The sequence below is a fragment of the Eublepharis macularius genome, chromosome 4, assembly GCF_028583425.1.
Source record: "Eublepharis macularius isolate TG4126 chromosome 4, MPM_Emac_v1.0, whole genome shotgun sequence".
NCBI lineage: Eukaryota > Metazoa > Chordata > Lepidosauria > Squamata > Eublepharidae > Eublepharis > Eublepharis macularius.
The window spans coordinates 125688887-125713950 of NC_072793.1; the positions used below are offsets into that span (position 1 = coordinate 125688887).

The 25064-nt window shown below is 40.2% G+C and overlaps 1 protein-coding gene across 3 annotated transcripts in view; it reads left to right on the plus strand.

Moving 5' to 3' along the window:
• The window catches only part of SLC6A6 (solute carrier family 6 member 6), a 72788-nt gene that overhangs the window by 40232 nt on the left and 7492 nt on the right, over positions 1 to 25064 (plus strand). For all 3 annotated transcript variants that reach the window (XM_054975957.1, XM_054975959.1, XM_054975958.1), the window contains 10 exons: positions 1450 to 1684; positions 6489 to 6621; positions 10134 to 10268; positions 11556 to 11659; positions 11769 to 11893; positions 15380 to 15492; positions 19710 to 19847; positions 20751 to 20853; positions 21943 to 22043; positions 23575 to 23745. In XM_054975957.1, coding sequence (XP_054831932.1) covers positions 1450 to 1684; positions 6489 to 6621; positions 10134 to 10268; positions 11556 to 11659; positions 11769 to 11893; positions 15380 to 15492; positions 19710 to 19847; positions 20751 to 20853; positions 21943 to 22043; positions 23575 to 23745 — 1358 coding nt within the window. The remainder of the gene's footprint in view (positions 1 to 1449; positions 1685 to 6488; positions 6622 to 10133; positions 10269 to 11555; positions 11660 to 11768; positions 11894 to 15379; positions 15493 to 19709; positions 19848 to 20750; positions 20854 to 21942; positions 22044 to 23574; positions 23746 to 25064) is intronic.

Here is a 25064-nt window from a genome sequence, read left to right on the forward strand (position 1 = left end):
GATTACCTGGGCGGCGGGGGGAGGGGATAGAGTGTCAGATGTGACCCTGGAGGTTCAAATCCCCACTCAGCCATGAAACTCTCTGTCAGCGCCATGCCAAGCAAAGCCATATCATTCTAAGCCCACTGACTTCAGTGGATGTAGAAGAGTGCCACACTGCTTAGGACTGTACTGTGAGTGGCCCATAACTCTCTTTCAGCCTGAAGTACCTCATGAGGTCGTTGTGAGTACAAAAAGAGGGTTAAATAAAACACCCCTCTTTACACTGAGGAGGGAGGATGGGATAAAAATGTATTGATTAGGTAGTTGTAGCACTAGCAGTCTTAATCTGTCTTAAGCACATAGGGCTGCTAGTTTTCAGACTAGTTCCTCTAGTGGTTTCTTCTTGATTCTTGTTTCAGCTTGATGTGCAGCAAATACTAGGTGTTTTTTATTTGCCTCCATATCATGAAAAGCTTCATCTTCCCATTTTCTCTGGTAAAGGATCAAGACATTTTTCTCTTGTTCTTTTGGCAACTGTACTTAATCAGTGCACCCATGAGCATGGACTCTGATTGTCAGTGGTGGCGTGCAGCATAATGGGGAAAAATTCATAATGTCGACATCACTAAATCCTTTGGACCCATATAAACAACAAATGAAGTACAAAACTGTCTTGCCATTGTTTATTCAGCTGCTTGAGACCTTTGTCTGAAGTTCTCTGTCCATATACCTTCATGGAGGTAGTTGGAGGTAGTTGGTGTGTAGCGTTTTGATGACTGTTTTGGGTTTACAAATACAACAGAATGGAATGATAAGGGGAATGTACATTTCAAATGGCAGATAGAAACATTACATTTTTAATGCTTCCCTCTGTAAGAAAACCCCTGGAAATGAAAGTTCAAGGAGAAAGTTGATAATTTAGCTATTTGCATATTGTGTTAACGTTCTACGTAGAGAATTATTAATATCGGGGAACTTTGAAAAATAAAGTTACTCCCCTACAGTCACAAGTGGGGCAGTCCATCCTACACCCTTATTTCTAGATTAGGCTTGTGCCTAGAGTTGCCAGGGCAAGCATGGCCAAGTGAGAGGGCTGGGAGATGGGGACGTGGAGGGGAGTGTCACAGTTGGTTGCTCTAGGAATCACAACTCTGTGATATAAGTCTGTGGTTGTACCATAGAATGTCTAGCAATTCCTAAAGCTACCCGTTGCCACTTTTGGGTTGTACACAGAAGTAATGTACTGGTATATGGGCCAGAATCTTTCCCTCCCATTTTTTTTCTTCTAGGCAATGGTGAATCACTAGGATGTTGCCATTAGTGGGCACTTGGTAAGCCTACCTGTGCCTGCTGAGTTCTAGGTGAACAATCTCTTAAAGTAGTGAAGCCTCATGTTCTTCTGTAACAAAGATTGCATCTTGATGTACATTATTTCATACATTTCTTTCCCCCCTTTTTTTAAAACAGGAATAGGTTATGCTTCCATAGTGATTGTGTCGCTTTTGAATGTGTATTACATCGTCATCCTGGCTTGGGGACTGTACTATCTGTTCCAGTCTTTTACGAGTGTCCTGCCCTGGTCCCACTGTCACCACAAGTGGAACTCCGATTCCTGTGTGGAAGACACTCTCAGGAAGAACAAAACACTCTGGTTGTCTATGAATGTCACCAACTTCACATCTCCTGTCACAGAGTTTTGGGAGTAAGCAAGTTTAATTATTATTGGGTGTAGCATTCTATATAAGAGACCTAGAGCACAGATTAGCACTGCAATACTAGGTGGTGGTTTCCATGTTGGGGTGGTCTTGTATGGTTTTTGTGTTGCTGCTGCAGCTGCTGATATGGCACAGTTGCAATGGACTTTCCACATGGCGGGTTTCTATGCAGTTTCCCAGTCCCAGTCCCCCAGTAGCAGCCATCCCTCCCTACCCTGGGCCAGTGGACCATTGTCAGTTTCCAAAAAAAAATAAAAATCAGAAATTGAATATTCTTTTATCAATATAATGTATAACAATCTGTGTACCAGGCTCTCTGAATCCCCAGCTTTCATTTTTTAAAAGTCTCTAGCCCCTTTTATTGCAGAAATATGCCTTTCCCCTTTTATCTTCTCAGTGAAGGGGGCTAGAGACGCAATTATTTTAAAATGAAAGCTGGAAACTCAAGAGAACCTGGTGCACAGATTTTTATAATTATATCAATATTCAATTGCTGATCTTTTAAAAAGCCCCCTGCTGGTCAGGGGAATGGCAGCCCTGGGGACAGGGGCAGGCAAAATGGCTGCCATATGAGCAGGAAAACCCACCGACATGGCAGCTATCTAGGCTTTACTGCGATCCTTCACAAAACTTAATAGCAAAGCCAGGGAAACACTTGGAGGTACATGAATGCATCATGTTGCTAAGCAGGGGGGGAAAACTCACTTCTCAACTGCATCAAACTCAGTGCAAATAATTCATATCAGAGTGGCCACAGAGTTATATACCCTTCTAAGCCCATTGACTTCAGTGGGTTTAGAAGGATGTAACTCTGTTCAGGATTGCACTGAAAAACAGCAGCATTGAAACTATAACAATAAGTTTGAAATATGACCTGTCAGAAACTGAGTTAATATTTTTTTCCTTAAAGTTGCATAGACTCTTAGTAAAAAGATTTCCCTCCCACCACACATACACTAATAGCTGCATAGGCAATATTAAGTTCTCATTCATGTGTTTCCATTTTTTTTGCCACATTATGATAGCTCATATCTGAATGAAGATGAACTTATTTATTTACAAAATTTTCATCTCATCATTATGCTCTCATAGGGCCACTAAGGCCACTAAAAAATAAAACAAATTAAAATATCATCTTAAGAACCATTAAAATCAATACACAAAGACATCATTAAAACAATGTAAAACCAGAGCTTAAAATGAATGCAAAAAAGAAAAACAACAGTTAAAACATTTAGGATGGAGGAGGGATCATTGAGGGAACGCCAAACAAAACAAAACAAAAAATCTTCACCTACTGACAGAAGACAACAGAAGGGGACAGGTGAATCTCCCTGGGTAAAGAGTTCCGGAGTGGAGCCAGTTATTTGTTGAATTAAGTGAATATAACACAAAAGATAATAGATATCCTTTCCTAAGGATGTTAAGAGAAAATTATTTACTTACTTGGCTTTCCCATTTGCTTAATTATTTAGGACTTGGGCAACATTAAATTATTCTGTGTAGGCAGTGTAAATGTAAGGAGCTGGGATGTCGGAGGTTCTGTCAGCAGAAGCCAAGCCTGGTTTATGTGTAACATTTGCTTCCAGTATGGCTGAATTAATTTCTTTCATTTACATACCAGATTAGCTCTCTGAAGGGACTTGATTAACACATATTTTATAAATAAATGTAAGTTGATAGTTACTAAATGAACAATGTTCGTGCAGAAGATGTTTGGCATGTGTTCTAAATCACTTAAGTAGAATATATTACAAATATATCATAATCTGCTGATGACTGTGATAAATGAGAAAGTGAGGTTTATATGATAAAGTTGGTAAATACAGCATTCACAATAGAGTTAACCATTGCACAGTGCATGAAAATCAGTTGAGTTTACAGTGGCTGACTCATGCACAGGAGGAGGGGGGAAGATTTGATTACTTATTACTTAACCAAGGACTTTGCATCTTACATTAATGAAAAACTTTCAGTAACCTTTAATGATAGGTTATATACACACATGCGTGCACGCACATTTTAACTGATCAAAGAAAACCTCAGAGCTAGCTAATACATTATAGAACTCATTCAAAAGTATGGGATAATGCTTTTTATCTTGCAAATATATAAACTTCTTTATCATATGTTAACTCACTTGAAATTAACAAGTGAGTCAGAAGGTAGTCAGGGAGATCAATGGCAACATCCAAAAACAAATTCCAAATAATACCTTTTATTAAAACCTACTAACTTAACATAGACCAGCGTGCAAGCTCTCCAGAACTGTTCATCTGAGTGGATGTTCACAAACAAAAGGGGTTGGGGGGCCTTCTAGCCATGGTCTCAAGTCTGCTTTTTCTAAATCTTGGGTAAAATGTTTGGCTGACTTCAGAGGGTACAAGGTGTAGTTAATAGGAGGTTGCAACCGTGGCATTATGGGAAGAAGGAGCATGCCATGGGTGCAACTGGATGCTAGTCACACCTTGCATTCTCTGAAGTCAGCTAAGCATTGGCCATGAGGTTCAGATAAAACTGCCTTCAGGCCTGGACAAGCTTCTTATCCTCCCCCACCTTTGTTTTTTAACATCTGTTTGATAAAGTATCTCTCTAAACACTGTGATGTGTTGTCGAAGGCTTTCATGGCCGGAGAACGATGGTTGTTGTGGGTTTTCCAGGCTGTATTGCCGTGGTCTTGGCATTGTAGTTCCTGACGTTTCGCCAGCAGCTGTGGCTGGCATCTTCAGAGGTGTAGCACCAAAAGACAGAGATCTCTGTCTTTTGGTGCTACACCTCTGAAGATGCCAGCCACAGCTGCTGGCGAAACGTCAGGAACTACAATGCCAAGACCACGGCAGTACAGCCCAGAAAACCCACAACAACCAACTGTGATGTGTTATTTTGATGAGTCTTAATAAAAAGTATTACATTGCTTTTGTTTGTGGATTTCACTTGAAACTGATAGAAGACGAATGTCCATAGCATATCAGGATTTGAGTCCAGTAGCGCTTTAGAGACCAACAAAGTTTTCAGTGTGTAAGCTTTTGAGAGTCAGCGCTCCCTTCTTCCGACACCATGTACATAGCATTCATGCATTGCTGATATTTGAGATGTGAAACCTACTGTTGTCTGTTATGTAGGATGTATCTAATAGAGCTTTCTGAAGATGATACATCTTAGATATGGTTGGCTTTAATGAAATGTTTGCCTCCACAGGCTGAGTGACATCCTTTCCCTAGTCATGCTGCTGATTATGCATTGGGGGCTGTCATTATAGCTTATTTGAGTTAATGGTCTGTGCAAATCTCATGCTTGTTTGAGCAGCAGTCACCCAGGATAAGCAAATCTGGCTTTATTTCCTGAGACTTGCTCTTCAAGATCACGTCACATGCTTCAATTTCGTAGTTATAAAGGTTGCATTTTATAGTATCTTTTTGCAGACATAATATGAAAGGGAAAGAAGCAGGGGCCAATTACCAATAAACAATATCTTTGATTGTTCCATGCCACCCAAAGGCTTGTAAGTGCTTAGGAATCAGCAGACCTGGTTTGTCTAAAATCCAGAGAGGCTCATCACATGTTTTAGTCATGCAAATCTAAAGAAAGCAGAACAAAACTAAACAAAATTTGATTTAGGCTCCTGTGCAGTCATAAATTTAGGAGGAGAAATGTCTTCACTCCCCCCCCCTTTCAAAACTAGCAAAGCTAGTATTTTTATCAGCCATGCTATTTTAAACACCTCTTCACCTTAGATGAAATGGGGTATCTTTCAAGAATTGTGCAACTCCTTCAGTTTTGAGTTTTGTTTGTGTTCTGAAGTCAGTGACAAAACTGATGACTGCATGATCATGTTTCTGGGCTCTACGAAGTCATGAATGTGACAGTACTATATCCAGTTCCCCTCGGTGCTGGGTTTGCAGTGCGATCCTGAGCATGTTTACTCAGAAGGTAGTCCCATTGATTTCATTGGGACTTGCTCCGTAGTAAGTGTGTTTCAGATTGCATTCTTTATTTTACCAAGTGAATTTATCTATACAAAACTTATCAGGAATTTGTTTATATTGTGAAAGAAGATATATGAAAGCCAGAGAAATATACATACAAATGCATACATACAAAGTTAGTCATCATCAACAGAAGTACTAACAAGTTCTGAAGGTCCGTTCCCCCCCCCCCCCCTTCATACAAGTCGCATACTCTGGAGTAGGCTTGGAATAATCTCATTAATGTATGACTAGCTTGCAGTTCCAGAGTGCAAAACGCACACTCTTTATAGGACAATTTAGTAAGTTACCTGGTGTGTGCCATGCAAGACGGCTAACAAAATAGTAAAAGAAGCATGGACACAATCACCATGAATATTCAGCAATAAGTTTAAAACAGTAAACAGTTAATATACACAGTAAAAAGCAGTCAAAGACACCAAATGCCTTCGGGGACAAAACACTCTTACATGCCTTCCCAAAGGTGGTGTGATTTGTAATTTTATGTGTAATTTGGATCTGAAAACTGGGCCTAAGAGGCTGAATGCATCAGTAAAGGAAAGAGGAAGAGGGAAGGTGACCAATTTGCAGGAAGTTTTTATTATGTTAAGAAAATCATCTTCCCTGAATCTTTGAAAGACCACAAATCAAAGATCACCTTAGCCAATGGATTCTTTCCATTTAATCTGGTTATATTTGAAAATTAGCATCCAAAGAATCAACAGTATGATGTGCGCCCTCCTCCCGCTTTCAAACACTGGGTCTTGAGAAAGAGTTGATTGATTAATTGCATCTTTGTTTTTCTTGTTTCCTTTCATACTTCAAGGCAGAATGTACTGAGCTTGTCTCCAGGAATTGATAATGTTGGTGTTGTCAAGTGGGACCTGGCTCTGTGTCTCCTCCTCATCTGGGTGATATGTTTCTTCTGCATTTGGAAAGGTGTCAAGTCCACTGGGAAAGTGAGTGTTGTCTGTCTCTCTCCTTGTAATTATGATCATATTAAAAAGTCTTCTCTGGCTGGAATTAAAGGATTGATACATTCTTTAAAAGGTAGTCTGTGGTGGAGAGTGCCCTCAAGTCAGAGTTGATTTATAGCAACCTCCGGCGGGGTTTTCTTAGGCTAAAAGAGGTGGTTTGCCACTGCCTGCCTCTGCAACCCTGGTCTTCATTGGAGCTGTCCCATCCAATTAATAACCAAGGCAGACCCTGTTTAGCTTCTGATGAGCTCAGGCTCACCTGGGCTATCCAGGTCAGGGCAAAAGGTAGTCTATTCCATACTAAAATATGTCAGTGAATTATTTTAATGGGCTTTATCAACTCTGAGGATAAGGCCAAACTCTAATTATAATGAGATGTCAAGTCAGCTCCTTCAGCTGTCTAAATACAACATTCACATACTTATTTTATATAACAGTTTTGCACCTGTACAAAATCTTGTGTCTAAAATTACAGAATTATATCTTTCTGGTTCAGGTTGTTGCTCCTATTGTTATTTTAACTTTCCAGCCTGTTCCTTGTTCATCCAAGCATTGAGAACACATTCATCAGTTAGTTTCCTCTTCAGTGAGGTGCACTGAAACTCAGAGTTCAAGAACTCTTTAACATTTGGTTTTTGTAATTTAAATATGTTTCCAAAGTTAAATGTTCAAGATTCCATGTTCCATCCCTTGGAATTATTTTATTGCTGAACAGTCCTCTTTGGGTTTCTAAAATTTCTTTTTAATATGGTCACTGCAGAGGTTGGAAGTAGGGAACATTATGAACTGTCTTTTAAAATACTTGCCCTGCCCACAGGTAGAAACAACATGGAAAGATTAATGTAGTTACATGTGTTGCGTTTAGAGATCAGTCTGGCTGAAGGAGTTATTATGGTACAGCAGCCTTTGATATCTGCCTGTTAATCTCCTGAGGTTCACTTAAAAGGCAGGAAGATGCATCTCAGGAGCTTTCAGCTGGCTAAACCAATTTCACAAAAACAAAACTATATTAAACAAAGCAGTAGAGCTGTAATTACCAGGTGGCATCTTGTGACTCTATTAAGAGAATAAAGAAAAGGGAAGGAAAGGACAGCTACTCAGAATTTAACTGGGGTGTGCATGTTGAGATGCAGCAGGCATGTACTCGACTTTTAGGGGAAGCACAGCCAGAAGCAGACATGGGGTTCCTGCTAGGAACCTTCCCCACAGAAAGCCCGTTTAAAGGTAGTCGTCTCCCATTTAGGTCTTACATATAAAGTATTTTATATCGCTTGTGCCCATTGCTTCTCTTTGGCAGTGCTTAAGAGGAGGAGATGGAGGCACAATTTGGAGCAATAGAGCTTATCATGGGAGTGATTGGTGTGGTCTACATGCATGGTCTTGGGAAGCATATCTTGGTTCCAAGCTGTGGTAGTTCCTTGTATATGTGCTTTTGTGAAGCAATTTTGTGAAATATGCCTGTTGTTTTTCATTACATTGAACTCAAATTCCTGGAGAAAACCAAACCAGTATTTCAGTAAACCCACATGAACCTCAAATCTCTTTCTGTCTGCCATGTGACACTAAAATGAAAGGCTGGAAACATGATTAGCTCCCATTGGAAGCGAGTGACAGTAGCTTTTAATTTCCACCTTGTTTTGCTATGATGTCTGGCAGCATCTTGACAAAAAACAACATAATCTAGAGGTACCGTAAAGACAAGCATTTCTTCTTGCTTAAGGTTTTGTAAAGTAGAGCCCACTTTGTCATATGCATGTATCTTTATTATTAGTTGGCATAAATAGATACAGAGAGCTACAGCAAGAAAACAGCCAAATAGCCATGCAAGGCAAGAAGCATAGGTACATTTTTTTTTAAAAGTTCACAGTCATGAAAATGTCAGGTCTTCAATGCTTTGAGAGAAAAGGGGATATAACATAACTCTTCCCATCCCTGTAGCAGATCATTGTTGTATTGATGTTTTCACACCCAACACTCAAAGCACCTTTGATCCTCTTGTATGCTATTTGTGTTCATACAATGAATGTCATTACTGTGGGGTAGAAATAAGCTTTCTTATTGGCCCTTCTGCCCACTTGACTACAGCCTTGGTTATATAACATCCCTGTCTGGTTCTCTTTTTAGCAGTTATTCTCATGCTAGCATCTTCCAGAGCAGGCTGTGGATAGAGAGGACTAATTTCTACAACCACTCACAGCAATGTGATGTTTATTTTCAATACAACTACATGTGTTTCCTTCTCTGTTGTTCATTCTTACAGTGTCTCTACTTTTCTACCCTTTGAGATGTGCAGCTCAGATCTCAGGGTATATTCAGAAAAGCATAGCAGGAGTTGGATGAGATATTTGGATTTTCCAGAGTGGTCCAGTATTTAATGCATTCTGATGCTACCTTCAGCAAGTACTTTTAATGAAACTGTAGTGGCATGAAGGCCATCTTGACTTCTTCAGAAAACAGCTCCAGGTTGATTCCAGCAAGCTGTCCCTGTGTAATGGGATTCATATTGACCTGAGTTGTTTGAAGTGGCCCATTGAGCTATGGATTTTGGCAAAAATGAGAGTATGTTAAACACACTCATGGAAATATGCTCTAATTGTCTGGTGAAATTAAACCAAGCCATCCTTTATTTGGAAATGTCACTCAACTTACCCTTGCTTCTTTGTGTAGTTTCCATAGTTTTGAGTCTGCATCCTTCATTAACTGGTTCATTCTGCATGCATTTGTATAAGAATGAAACAGGCTAGTTTGTTGGCTTGAGCAACAGCGCAGTAAGTTGCTGTCAAGGAGATCCCAGTTTAATAAGGACTGGTGGGACTTTGGCATATCCTTTGTCTCAACTTCTCCACATTGAATGATGATGATATTAATAACCTTCCCCGGTGATGGGGCTGGCAGCTTGCCACGTGCTCCCTTCCCTCCTGCGGTAGGTAGCGCGGGCAGCACGCTTCCAGGGGGCACCCTGCACTGCTGTCAGCTGCCTGGTCAGCGGGGCAGGCGAATGGCATGGCGGCCTTCCAGCTCTCCATTCGGCTGCCTGTGTGGCTGCTGCCAGCTCTGCGCCACGCTGTTTTTGGGGTGGCTGGCTTCCCGCCCCCTCTTTGGCAGTGCCGGGTAACCCCCCTCAATCCAGCCCTGCCTTCAGGACAACTTAACTCCTGCTCAGATCAGTTTACAAAGTATATTGTTATTATCAACACAACAATCACCCTGTGAGGTGGATGGAGCTGAGAGAGCTTTGAAAGAGCTGTGACTAAACCAAGGTCACCTAGCTGGCTTCAAGTGGAGGAGTGGGGAATCAAGCCAGGCTCTCCAGATTAGAATCCCACTGCTTTTAATCACTTCACCAAACTGGTTCTCAATTGAGAAGGTTCCCCCTCTGCTACCTGCAAAGATCTTCATTTAGAAGGTGTGTTTAGAAGGTCATTGATGCCCATGACATTGGCTTTTTACTAGTAAAAGTGATAACCATTTTACTTTTTAAAAATTTTTCCTAGGTTGTATATGTAACAGCAACATTCCCATTCATCATGCTTTTTGTACTGTTAATCCGTGGTGTTACCTTACCTGGAGCTGCAGAAGGCATCAAGTTTTATCTTTATCCTGACATGACTCGGTTAGCTGATCCTCAGGTGGGTTGCTAGGAATGGGTTGTGATGATATTTTCTTCCCGTGTTCTAGAACAAAATGTGAGGACTGTAAGTTGATGGCAGAATAGATCTCCCTGCTGTTGTAAGCAATCAAAAGCTTAACTGAAGATTACTTCTGTATTTCTCTCCCTCCCACTATATCTTGTCAAAAGGTTATTATTGTTAATATGTTAATGTATTTTCCATGTATGTATTTTTTATATTAAAAGGATTCTGAGGCTTGTAGACTCTTTCCAAATATAGCATCTCAGCTTTTTTGTTGATATTAGACTGGACAAGGTAAGGGAGATAATTTCTACTTCAGTCTTTAGTTCTGAAAGGCAACAGAATGTGGAGCAGCAAACAAAATGGTAAGAAGCACTTGTGAGTATTTGCAACTGATTGCAGCCATGTTCTATGGATGCTTCTGGGATAGGGAGTTAAGGACAAAAATTAGAATACCATTCACATAAATGCCTGGAAGACACTCATAGCAAGGTAGGAGAGTCTAGTGCTTAATTTTGTTTCCTATAATACCTGCTACATCAGTAAAATTATTAGCTCCTTACGGATGATATGACAGCACAAGTTTTTGTCAGCCACAAGCTCCATTTTCCTCGCAGTGAGAGAATATAAAACTATCAAATGAAAAACAGAAATGCAAATAAGAATCTGTTTCTTTTTTAAATGATTGTGGTCAGTTCAATAAAGAAGAAGACAATGCAAGACAGAAGAACATACCCATTGGGTACAATCCACCCAGAACTTTTTCATACCAACCTTGAAGGATGGGAGATGCACAAGAAGATGCTAAAAAGCTGCTGCTTCTTTGCCTTTCAAAAGCTGGAGGCGGTTCTTTGGCCACTTAAATATGTGGCTCTATATGGCCAGGGCAAGAAATAAGTGGAAGTGTAGGAGAAGTATAGTCTTTTCCAGTACTTTAAAAAAAAAGTTTGAAATTATCAGAAAGTTGCTATTATTTTATTTTGTACATGTGTTATTCTGCTGGTGACTGCACAATGGTGATGTACAGAACTGGGCCATAGATGTATATAATGTTCAGTTATTTTCAAATTGATGATGTTTTTATCCATTTTTTTTTGCATCAAAATGTTGAGGTATGTTACGAAGGGTGTGATTGAAGCAAAAGAAATGCTTAGCAAATATGTCTACTTGTGTTCCTGAGCATGTTGTTTTGTAGATATACTTTTCCTTGGAGGTAGGAAGATGCATATAGGTTACATAGTCTGGACATTGCCATGTTCTAATGGTGTTGTCTTTCCTCTTTAGGTCTGGATAGATGCCGGGACACAAATATTCTTCTCCTATGCAATCTGCTTAGGTGCAATGACTTCCCTGGGGAGCTACAATAAATACAAATACAACTGCTACAGGCAAGTTTCCTTCCGAAGGGGTTTAGTGTGTTAGCTAAATGATGTGTAGGGAACCATGGATTCAATCTTTTCTTTAATTAACTTCCTCCATGACATATGTGTGACTTAGGGACTGTATGCTGCTGGGATGCCTGAACAGTGGTACCAGTTTTGTGTCTGGCTTCGCAATTTTTTCCGTCCTGGGCTTCATGGCACAAGAGCAAGGGGTGGACATTGCTGAGGTGGCAGAGTCAGGTACGATGGTTTCGGTGGCAGTGATGGTGGGCACTGCCACCCAGTGTGTGAGCAAAGTACTACAAACAAAATCAACCCAAAAAAGAGAGAGAATTTTTTAAAAGAAACACCTTTCAGTAAGCAAAGTCTAATTTATCACAAACACAGTACCAGGTTGAATATTTTTTTCCAAAACATGGTAAAATAGAAAATAGGTCTGAATTGAATAGAAATAAAACAAACTTGAAATGTTTACATCTTATGAAACTAAAACCTCTTAGACTGCAATCCTACACACACTTGCTTGGGAATAAATGCTACTGAATTTAGCAGGACTTACTTCTAAGTAAATATGCTTAGGATTTTGCAGTTAGCTACTCTCTATTGGTTTTGACATAACCACAGGCCTACCACGTTTCTTCATAGATGAATCTATGCTAGAAAAATTTCTGATTTTTATTACAGTTCTCACGTTTCAGAGTGAAGCCATGATGGAGTTTATGTGATTTGTAAGAAGGCCATGCGGAAATTAGGGGGTAGTGGAGGGATCCATTTTCCTGTCATATCCTCCCTGCTGCCCCCACCATCAGCACATGCAGGGTGCACATCTACCCACTGGTCCCACTTGTATGTGTGCAGTGCTGTGAACATGTGCACAGAACTGTTAATTGCACACACATCCATGAGAAATTCACAAAGGACATCAGGATGCATTTCGCACTTAGTGTGTGTTTCGATAAACAGTACTGAGACACCAAAAGAACAATTATATCTAATTTTGTTACTTTTGAGCAAAACATGCCGATTCTTTTGAACATCCCTTGTGGCACTTGAAGAAGTGAGGCACTCCTAAGCTGTCATGCCTTTGGAGCTCAGACACATGAGGCCAGATGCTCAGCTTATGTCATCTGACATCTCAGTTTATGTACTGAAATCTAGAGTGCTAAGATCAACTGGCAGCAGTTTGTGCAAAAGATGGTTGTAGTTGGGGAAAAAGTGTCCTAGGGAATCCCAAAGGTTTCCACTAGCCATTATTGCCCAAATTACACATTATTTGTCCATTTGAATGCATACATGAAGAACTCTAGGCCAGCTTTAGAAAGGAAAGCAATGTGAATTAGCTTTGAGAATGAAGCTCCCCAAAGTCTGTAAGGCTACCCTTGTTGTGAGAACACACCTAAAGTTGTAGACACAGGCTAATGAGGTGGGTACTGCTTCTTGCTGTGTGGTTGCATACCATTTTGTCAGAGATTACTTTTTCTTCCTATGGTGCCATTTCAGTAGTGGTGAGGAATTCCAGCAGAGATGCGTGTTTCCCCTTACATTTCTAAAATAATCAAATCCAGCACTATTCTTCTAGGCAAAGGAAGAAAAAAAATATGGGAGCTGGGAATGGTGTATAATGTCTCTTAATCTGTTGGCATGTAAACCTGTATATTTGAGTTCCAGCCTATTTTTTCTTAGAAAATACTGGCCACAAACAGCACAGAGGTAGACTTGCTCAAGTCTGTTGATTTCAATTGGTCTAAGCAATCCTAACAAATGCTGGATTGTAGCCATTTTAGTTTTCCTTGCCTTTTACTCATCTATCACTTTGAAATCAAATTCTGTGAAAAGGTACCAAGACCCTAGCCACATTTACTCAAAGTAAGTGCCGCATAGTCCAGTGATACATGGTTCTAATGTGGCTAGGATAATACCCTTAGATATGTTGTGAATGACCAGACAAATAAACAAGAAAGTTGGTCATATTGAGTTGCTTGCAAGAAACCTTGATCCAAATGACGTTGGGTCACCTCAAATGGGTCTATATTGAATTACAGTTCTGTTCAGCTGTAATTAAATATGGCACGTTTGGAGCAGCTGGACATTTATGCAGAGCTAAAATCTCACTGAACTGGGCTTTGGCAGGGAAGGGGATGTTGAAGGGCTGGATTTAGTCCTTCTCCCACTTCCCTTCCCAAAGAATTGAATGGTTGGAGTGTCTCTTTTTAAAAAGGGCTCCACATGTGTATTGCCAGCTGTTTGATTGTGAAGGGGAATCACTAGCACAGAACTCATTTGTGCATCTGGTTTCTTATGCAGCCAGGGATATATACTGGGCAAAAACATATATGAGCATACCATTAGCTGGATTATGCCACATAGCCCCCAAACCACCGAAACTTAGTTCACTCAAGTTCCACTGAAATCTGTTGGACAGGGTAGTAGCATCTAATTTACATATCATTAATTTTATTGGGGTATAAGTATAACTAGTTTTGTGTGGTTTGGAACACAAGCTTTTTCCTTTCCTTGCAGCTAAATGGAAAGGAAAATCAATAGTAGCAAGAGTATCAGCAATGACTTTAGTGCTGATCCATGACAAGGATTCTCCTGATATACTTTGTGACAGGTCGAAAATATACTTCCAGTAGAAAAAAGTGGTGCTTCAATCAGACTTTCAGATATTCCAACATTCTAATGGACTTTATTTTTTTAAAAGGTTTCATGAAAACTGTGGATGCAGTATTTTCTTACCATTTTCAAAACAACCAAAACATTTAAAAGTAAATAATATCTTGCAGCTTCTTGGTCGTTATACTGTTTCCATAAGTTCTAGCACCTGATAAAGTGACACTGAAATAAAATGAGAAATCTCGTTGTAATGCATGCTTGTTTTGTGCCATGGAAGTGAGCATAATTTGCCTTCCAGTGGCTCTTCCACAGGGATGATACAGAATAGCCCACTCTTGACTGTTACTAATTGTAGTTGGAGGTACATTCAGAGAAATCTATATTCATTATTAAAGGAACAGGATACAATTTCTGCAGCAGTTGCTATGTATAGTAAGAAATATCCGATAGTAGCGAATGGATTTGTTATAGCAGTACTTGGCTAAACCATTAACACACATGGCTAATAGTCACATCAGCAGATAAGACTAACAGTTATTCAGATAATCAGTTGTTCCATTATCAAGGAAAGCTGTTTGGCTAGTTTCTTTGCTGTTGCATGTAAACAATGTTATGTTGCTGAGTGCCATACCAAAGTCTAGAACAGAAGAAACTATATGGGTTTTGCTTTGTCCAAATAACTATATGTTCTCCAAAAAAATAGCTAAGAAAGATTTTGAAGGACAGCATTTTTCCCCTCCATACTCCAAGCATTCAGGAACTGGCCCTGCTGTAATTGCACTTCACATGCCAGTCACCCCTCTTCAATCATAGCTTCTTTATGAATTACATGTGCAGGGTTTGGCATACTTGAGTGTGATGATAGTGAGCCTGTCAATGTATAAGCAGTGGCTTTGAGGATTGCAGTTCCTGTGGGAGCCATGCATGCTTCTATGTCAGATAAAGGATCCGAATGAAGTCCTCCTGGAATCTTCAGTTGGGTTTGGGTTTATCTGAATGGAACCAGGCATCCCTATTGGGGGAAATGAGGTCTTGCCTTTAAGGAAAGCTGCTTACTTACTACCTCTTCTCCCTTTTCCCCCCTCCCTTTTTTTCTCTTTATTCCTCTAGGTCCAGGACTGGCCTTTATTGCCTACCCAAAAGCTGTGAGCATGATGCCACTACCAACTTTTTGGGCTATTCTCTTTTTTATTATGCTTCTGTTGCTTGGCCTGGATAGCCAGGTGAGTCACCACGGTAATACTCACTGATAGGAAACCCCACACAGCGTGTGAAATTATTTCTATTGCATTTTCTGTTCAGAATCAAATATATCATAGATGTTGCAGGACAGGGTTGCATATCTTTCTGGGCAAGGAAAAGGCGACTGAATGTCATCAAGTTTCTAAGTAGGTTCTGCAGTTTAACTATATTTTGTTTGTATTTGACATGTTTGAACAAATTTGATTAAGAAAAACGTAACTTACAACAAAACAAAAAACTGCATCCTAGGGTTATAATGTACCAAGTCCCCATAGACTTCACGAGACTTGTCTTCAGAACCTGTTGAGGGAATTATCTTATAATTCAGACCTCATTGCCAATTTTAAATAATTGAGACATGCGAAAGACATTTGTGTGTTCTTTATTTCTCATAATTAAGAATTCCTACGTACCTGCCATTTGTGTTGCACAGTCCCTTCAGAGATCTCCAGCACCACATATGAGGTTTCTAAGTATTTTCCCATCCAGGTCAGGTTGAGGTTAAACCAAGATCTGCTCAGATTTAAAAACAGACCTACATTGTTAGCTTTCAGCCAGGCATTCAGGTGCACACACTCACAGAAACTTTCCTCCTCTTTTTCCCCCCTTCTACAAATCCATCAATTTACTGGGGACATAGGGTGACTATGATGAAAGGGTGTATTGGTAAAAACAAAACAACAAGGAAACAATTGTTTTTGTTCCAATACTGTTTTCACCTCCTTACCAAACCTGCTGCTGCCTTTGTTCTTCATAAACCTCATATCTGCATACCGCAGCACACCTAAATTAACAGGGAGTGTGGGGGAATTGCTAGAGGTCAGATTGGGCCAGCAACATTGTTTTTCCTATGCTATTAAACAAAGTATGGTTAAGCAGTAGGCTTTGATAAGTGTCAGTCACTGTCACTAGACTCTTTGTTTTGCACTAAATGACGTGGTTAAATAAGTTATTTAGTAATTAGAAAAGGGTAAAGCCACCTTTGGGAGTTTGTTTTCCAAGAGGCTAAGTACCATCATCGAGGTCACAAGGAGTTCCACCTTTAAAAATGAACCATTCTTTTTGAAACCAGATTGTTTTCATATAGTTGGACTAATTTTCTGTTTAATTCAACAACTGCACAATTCATATGGTTATTGTTACTCTCTGGAAAAATGGAGGGTTTGGTTTTTTTCCACAAGACTTGTTCTTTACGCTACACAAAGAAATCTGTTAATAATTTCTAGACAATTGCTAGTTGCAGATATGTACTGGGGATTTAGGGGACACTTCTTTTGAGTTTTAAGACTTTAAATTAACAAGCTCCCATTTATTCTTGGCTAAAGTAGCTTTAATGTTAAATAAATCTACTTGACAGGGGCACACTTTTACTGAATTCAGAACCTCTCATATGAGCAGAGATTAGTGGAGTTTTCCCTCTGGTTGTTACTCACTTGATCTCTTGAATTGTCAAAGCATTCCATTTGTTCTAAATGGCTCTTTGGCGCTTAATCTTTGAACTCCAGTGAGTGACTTTTAATCACTTCCAAATTGAATGTTAAAACATGCTCAGTGCTGTGGTTCTGCAACCAAGTACTTATGTAAATTGAGGGTTGCCTAGTAATTTTAAGTCATTTCTCACTGTGTCGAATAATTAAAACTAATTGGAGCACTTAATGTTTTGTTTGCTTTTGGAGCGCTGTCAAGCAGGGTTTTGGAATGCTAGAGCAGCTTAAGAACAAGCTGGACAAACTGTTACATTGCAATAGAATTCTCTCAGGTTCTTTTATATAAGGATGTAGGTTAAGAAAGGAGTTTACCACAATCTGAATGAACCACAAAGAACTAGTTGTTCCTTAACAGACAGAAGTGTAGTGTTTAGTGTGTGTAAAAGAAATTATTTAATATATGGCACATATAGGAAGATGAAAAGGAAAATGTGTGGGACATGGAACATAGCTAATTAATGAGGCCAGTTTGGAAGTACCTGTACATTACTCGCTCTCACAACAGATGAATGTGTGCACTGGCTTCTTTGATTTTGGCAGTGATATGTAGCATCTTTCTTTGGTGAGCAGTCACTGAATAAGAACCTACAGTGAGGTAGCCATGCTAGTCTTTTTCAGCAAAAACACAGAGGACCACTAAATGCTTTGTGTTCTAATGCAGGAAGACCCATTAGCGGGGAGGGGGGATTTATGGATCAGCTAAGCCTTCTCTCACTGAACTGGTGCAAGTGCCACCTTAAGGAAGTAGTTCTGTGTGGTTTATGAACCACCTACCATGAAGTTATGTGAAGAATGAGTTGGATTTGACCACATTAGCTCTGAATTGCTGTTTATTGCAAATCATTAATAAAGCTCTTGCTCACAGCTTTATTGAATTCTAATGTTACCTGCCTTGCAGGCACTTCATAAATGTCATTGATCAACAATTGTAATTAGGGAAGGAATCTGAAAGGTCACCTTACTCTGGGCCTCATTTTAAATATGGCCATACAAGTAGTTTATTTTCCTACTATAGAGGCTAATTCACAATTAGTATTATACTTGGTGTTGCCTAATTATATTAGCATCTGTTAGACAAACTGGGACAAACTGGACAGTTTGTCTTTGTGTTTCTCTAGCCTGTTTTGGCAGTTTGCAGTAAAAAGCAATTGTTCTTACAAGGAATCCCATCCACACCCTAGGGAATTTGGCCTGTACTGAGCTTCTTACCTAGATTCACACAACTATTTTAACTTGAGGAAATAGAATTTGATTTGTGCCCTGTAACAGCACAGCCCTGTGTTTAAAGAAAAAGTGATTGGATGGCTTGACCAGATGGCCAGATGGCCAGTTCACCATGCCATTACATAACTGTATCTTGAAGCAGCATGCTAAATATATGGTGATTGGCAATCTGAGAATGAAGAAAAGCCATCACATGGTGACAGTCACCAAATACTGAACTGGCATACATATGCAAAAAATACTGAATGAATCTAGCCCTTAGTTTCAGCCTAGTTCATCCATCTCATCGGGAGACTATATGGATGTCATGCTGAGAAATAGGACAGCATAAACCTGCCAAGAAACCAAGGAAGAAATAATCACTCTCTTTGAGACCAGCATGGCAGAGGTACACTATCAGCTCTAGGAGCAAGTAGAAAACATCCTTCCCTTCCTCCACAGAGCTCAAGGGTGGCATTGCTGATTCTCTCCTCCTTCATTTTGCCCTTATGACAGCCCTGTGGAGGAGGTCAGGCTTAGAATGAGCGATTGGCCCTAAGTCACCCCATGAGGTTTATGGATGAGTGGGGATTTGAACCTGGATCTCTCCAGTAGCTGTCCAACAATACAACACTGACTTTCAGTACAGAAATGTGGCCCTTCTCTGATTCCCTGATCCCCATGCTTTTTAGCTCTCTTACCTAACCAGATTTGATTGCTGGCTCTCAAATCAAATAGCGATGATGCATGTTTTCCCTTCTTCTCTTTGCAGTTACCCTAGCAGTGCCTGGCTGTATAATGTGACTAACTCCCAATCCTATATTTTATGTACTGAGTTTGCATCACTATACATTTAGAGCCAAGTTGTTTCTAATTGACAAAAAACTGACTCCACAGTGAATCCAACTTAGATGCTGCCTCTGCTTATATGGGGGTGGGATTATGCTTCCCTGTGTACAGTGCTTATTCATGGGGAGATAGTCCTGCTTTCCTCCTCTTTAGTGTGCATGCATGGGTATTTACGCTGGCAAGGATAGGGCACCAGGGCAGTCTGAAGACAAGGTTGTCTGCACATGCCTCTCAATTCCCTCTCTATATTTCCAACTCCGATGTGTCACATTGCACAATCTTGTATAATTTGACAGAGGAGAGAGGGAGGGCCAGACCAAGATATGAAATGTATGCACAGATGTCCTTGTCCCTGGACTACCCTAGTGTTCTATTTGTGCCAATGCACCAATCAATGATCTTTACAGGTGTAAAAAAGAACTTCAGCTGTAGGGCTAGTTTATTTGTAAAAGGTAAGAGCAACATCCCCAAACATCCTAAAAACAAGGCTCAAACTGAACACCATCCACAGTAGGTCAAAATCCTGACTTTCTGAAAGGAGTGGGTTTTACTTCTGCACTGGAATTGCTGGCACCGTTTTCAAGGAGTGGTTTGTTATAAGAGAATGAAGCCCTTACCACACATTTTGTTCAGTGCATTTTCTTTTTCTTCCCTTCCAGTTTGTTGAAGTTGAAGGACAGATCACGTCATTAGTTGATCTGTACCCATCCTTCCTAAGGAAGGGTTACCGACGGGAAATCTTCATCGCTATAGTGTGCTTCCTCAGCTATCTTTTGGGACTAACTATGGTGACTGAAGTAAGTGAGAATGTGATTGAAACACCTTTGCTTTGCAGTGTTAATCCATGCTGTGTGGGCAAGCGGCACAGCCCAAGAGAACAGCTATACTCCTTAAGGAAGCATTCAGCAAAAAAATTAAAATTGGGCTGTGTCATGCTATGGACATGGAGTTGGATACAGTCAGCTTTTTTGCTCCATCTCACCCATTTCCCTTAATTATTGCAGCTCCTATCCCACATGAATTTTGTTCATGAAAGTCCCATGGCCTTTTTGGTGGTCAGAAGGGACTCTACCCTTCCTTCCTCAACAGCTGAAAACCTGGTTGGATCCAACCCTTACTACAGAAAAAGTGAATCAAGGATAAGGCATGTGGAACATTATGTCCAGAGTGCAGTCGAACATTAGGGAGTCTAGAAGGTTCTGGAAAACTAGAAAAGTCATTATTGTGCATGAAGGAAAAATGGTAGGCTGAAAAAAACCATTGATCAATGCATTAAGACATTCCTAGTGTACTTTACTTGCACATTTCTCATAGTAATTTATGTTGAAGACCAATTGTTTTCTTCCATCTTATTTCTAAAAATGCCCATCCTAAAATATGATCCTGTAGGAAGGAAGTGCTTCACTGTTGCCATATATTACACTAAGTGGCTTAATTTTGGTCAATCACCATTTCTTTCAAAATGCTTTCTATATGGGGGGGAAATGAGTGCAGGTTTTTGAAAGGACAACAGTATGTACTTACAACTCCAAGAGCTAATTGGCACTTGCGCTTGCGGATGACTCACAAAGTGAGTCATGGATACGAAAGATAGTAATGAAGGTCAGCTTGCTTTCCACAATTTTTTGTGTGTTGGTGGTAGTGTGTCAAAAATACTCATGCGTAGTGTATGTTTTTTCCACTGTGTTCTTCTTTCACAGGGTGGCATGTATGTGTTTCAACTCTTTGACTACTATGCAGCTAGTGGTGTATGCCTCTTGTGGGTTGCATTCTTTGAATGCATTGCTGTAGCCTGGGTTTATGGTGAGTAAGGTATAAAGTTACAGAGTAATCCCTTCCTTTCAAGAAAGAGGAAAGCTGCAGGCTGTTGCAGGACAAAGCAACTGGAGAACCAGTTGGGGAGGTTGATGGTTGGATAGGAGAGAAAAATAATTTTAAAATGGCAGAGTACTACAGAGTGATTAGAGTTTGGTAACAACTAGTAGTATTTTCACCTTGTTCTCTTATGTTTCTGAGATTTAACCATCAGCATTACATCCCTGACATAGATAAGCAGGGTCAGCCCTGATTAGTACTTGGATGCAAGACCACAAAGAAAGTCCAGGGTCACTACACAAGATAGGCAATGGCAAACCACCTCTATTTATCTCTTGCCTTGAAAATCCTACGGGGTCACCGTAAGTCGGCTTTGACTTGGTGGCAGTTTGCACACACTACAGCCCTTGGGACACTTTCTGCCTTGGCCTGAGAGAGAGAGAGAGAGAGTTCACCGACATCATCTGATATTCATAACGTAGTTCCGAAACTTTGCTCAGTGTGTTGAGTTTCTGCCCTATAATCCTCTGAGACTGGTCTATACAGGCCTGCCAAAAGTTCTGTTCCTGAAGCTTGGTGGTGGCGGAGAGGGAACATATTCCCTTTTGCTCTGCTGAAACAATTGCCCTTCTTTGCTGTGTGACAGTGAAAGCACAAAACTTGGAAGGATTGGATGGGATATTAATTGGAACATACATTCTGGTGTGAGTAGTGCTGGGTCAGGTCTTCAGTGTAAGGACAATGTAACTTTGGGTTTGTTCATCAGCATAGTCCCATAGCCAAATCTGATTGGCTCTGAGACAAGAATATGTGATCTCTGATTGGCTCAATTACACAGCAAAAGAGAAGTCCTGTTAACATTAAAATGTGCAACAGGTGATCAAGGGAACAATAGTTTTGAGCCCAAAAAAAGGTCAGGTAGGATTTTTTCCCCCAGATTGTGGTTCTTTTTTTGTTTTTCATCATTCAAAACTGTACTTTGGATGTTCAGCGGTGTTCTATTTACAAGGTCAGGAGGGAAGGAAGAATCTTTTGTTGAGACTGATGAATATGACTTCTACTTTGTTTGAATTGTAGGCGCTGATAATATTTACGATGCCATCGAAGATATGATTGGTTATAGGCCTGGTCCATGGATGAAATGGAGCTGGATGATAATTACACCAGTTCTCTGCATGGTGGGTGTTGAAATATGTAGGTCTCTGGAGAGGCAGGAAATACATTTTCTAAATAATTCAATAAATCTTGACTTGTTTGATGTCTTTTGTAGGCTGGTAGTTTACCTCTCGTTTTCTGCAAAAGTGGTTTTATGGAGAACTATATATATTCATTTTCTATATAGTATCAGTAAAGCACTGTAAAGCAGCATTGTTGAAGACAGAAATGTGATAAAAAACTCAATTATATAACTCCCCAAAGCCAACATGTTCCTATCAGGTAGAAAACAAGCAAGTAGTGCTATGAATATATAAATGCCCCCTTAATAGATACAAAGTCCAAAAGGGGAAACCTGACAAAAATGCCTTTCTGTTTATTGTGGCATAGTCTTCTATAGGCTGCAATCCATAAATTGATTGCTAGCCTGCAAAATCTTACGGCATGATGAATCTGCTAAACTTTAAGACTGCTTTTTATTGTTAGCAAACCATGCTGGTGTGGTGCAATGTGAGGTCATCACACTTGTGCAGCAGTGTTGGCTTCAAAAAAGGCAACAGTTTGTACTCAAATGAGCAAAGTACTGTTCAGTTAAAAAGTAGAAGTCAGGAGAACAAAACAGCTAAAACATGGAGGAGGTTTTCCCCCCCTCAGGTTTAAGATTATTACATCACAGCTCTCAGAAAGATGGCAAGCTACATAATGAGGAATTTCTCCTACATAGTGTAGGTGTGCACACACTGAACGGGTGCACACATTCAACTTCTCTTCTAGGGCAGAGCAGATGGCTTTTTATGGCTGTGTATGAATCAGAGGGATGAGATTCATGTGGCCTTGTTATTTACTGTTCCTTTAAAGAAGGATTGCATTGTGTATAATAGATGAAGAAAGCATAGGTTCCTACAGTTCAGAGGCCCTGTACACGTTCCACATACCCTTTATGCGCACAGAAAGTCACTGTACAGGCTTTGAGGATGAGAAAAAAATGACTGTTAATAAAATAACAGAGAAGACAAGATTCTCTGGAAGAGTCAGTAATGCTAGGAAAAGTAGAAGGCAGTACGAAAAGAGGAAGACCAGATGGCTTGACTTAATAAAAGAAGCCATGTCCTCCAGTTTGCAGGCTCTGAGCAAGTCTGTTAATGGTAGAACATTCTGGAGGTCTTTCATTCATAGGGTTGCCATAGGTTGGAGGCAACTTGACCTAACACACACTCAATAAAATAACAGTAAGTGTGGCTTGAGTGTTTGGGAGACCCCAAGACATACCCTGCTCATCCATAAAGCTTCCAGGGTTACCTTGGGCTAGTCACTATCTAATTCAAACCTCATGGGGATTTGAATGGCAAAGGGAGGACCAGATACACTGCCCTGAACTGCAAGAAAGATGAGTGGGATAAAAGTGTAATAGTCAACTATTTTCATTGTATATAAAATGATATTATTACTACTGCTGATGCTGCAAACCAATGCAGCAAACACTGTGTCAGACCACAGTTCTTTTGCCTCATCTTGAATCTGACATTTGTATTTTTGGTGTCTTCTTTTGCATAGGGATGCTTTATCTTTTCTTTGGCCAAGTATACACCGTTGACCTACAACAAGGTGTACATATACCCTGACTGGGCAATTGGCCTGGGCTGGGGTCTTGCCCTCTCTTCTATGATCTGCATCCCACTAGTTATGGTCATCCGTATAATACGATCGGATGGGTCTCTCATTGAGGTAAGTTGAAAAAAAGAAAAAAACCCCACAAGGGCAGGAAACAGTGAAAAATAAGGTTAAACAAACTGGCAGCTGTCACCACTGTTGGATCCAGTAATTTACTACAGTCAAGGGGAATTTGAGGCCACAGATACCTACTCTGCAAATGGTTTCCCCAATCCTTCTGCTGAATGGGGCAGTTTCAACTGTGTTGCTCAAGTATCTTTATGGGACAGAGCAAGGCTCACAGTGCAGTCCTAACTAGAGTGACACTCTTCTAAGTCCATTGATGTCAGGAGGTTTAGATGATGTAATTCTGCTTGGGAGTGCACAATCAGTGTTGTTTAAACAAGGTAGTAGTAGTAATTTATTTATTTACATCATTTATAGTCCACCTTTCTCACAGAGGCTCAAGGCAGAGTATAAAGTGAAGTTCAGTACCATCAACAGCTGGGGCATTCAACGAATGGTGTAGATTGCAGAAATATGAAAGGATGCAGAAACCTGATAAAGAACTGAAACAGTGTTGAAACAAAACATAAGAAATTTGACATGACATAATAAACGACAGTAACAGTGCACAGTAGTATAGTCTAGAGACCTATATAGAATGCACTACTGCAGTCCAGTCTTGATGTTACCATGCCATGGATCTACGTGGCCAGATTGGCTAAGTCAAGGTTATGTCAAGGTAGGGAGCCATCTTTCAGGCTAGACTGGAAGGCTTTTTTTGCAACAGCATTAACTCACTTCACTAGCAGCAGTGTTGGGTCCAGTATAAACCCTAGGCTCTTAACTTTGCCTGCAAGGGTCAGCTGAGCCCCTTCGAAAGTGGGGAGCACAGTACCTTACAAGGTCTCTGCCTACAGTGTCTCAGCATCATTTCTGTCTTTTCTGGATTCAGTTTCAATTTGTTCGTTTTCAGCTTTTAACACTTCTCCTGCATCACCAGGGGATTTGGATAGACAGATACAAAGCTGGGTGTCATCCAGTTCCATAGCTATGAATGATTTCTCCTAAAGGCTTTACATAAAGGTTGGATATAAGATTGCAACCTGTGGACCCAGCAAGATAACTGGTCTCTAACAGCAGCCTTTTGAGTCCATTCTGTGAGGAACGATTTAAATCAGTCCAAGGTACATCCCTTGATCAAGCTGATCAATATTCATATATCTTGGGGAAGGTTGCTGAAATTCATGATTGGATAGTTGGAATATCATTAGACACCCCTGTGATAATAGTATACACAAATTGGTTTCAGATCACTCATTTTAGCCAGCATGATGATATAAAGCTATTGCACAAAGCTCCTTGTCCCAGGCTGTTCTCCAAGCAGCAAG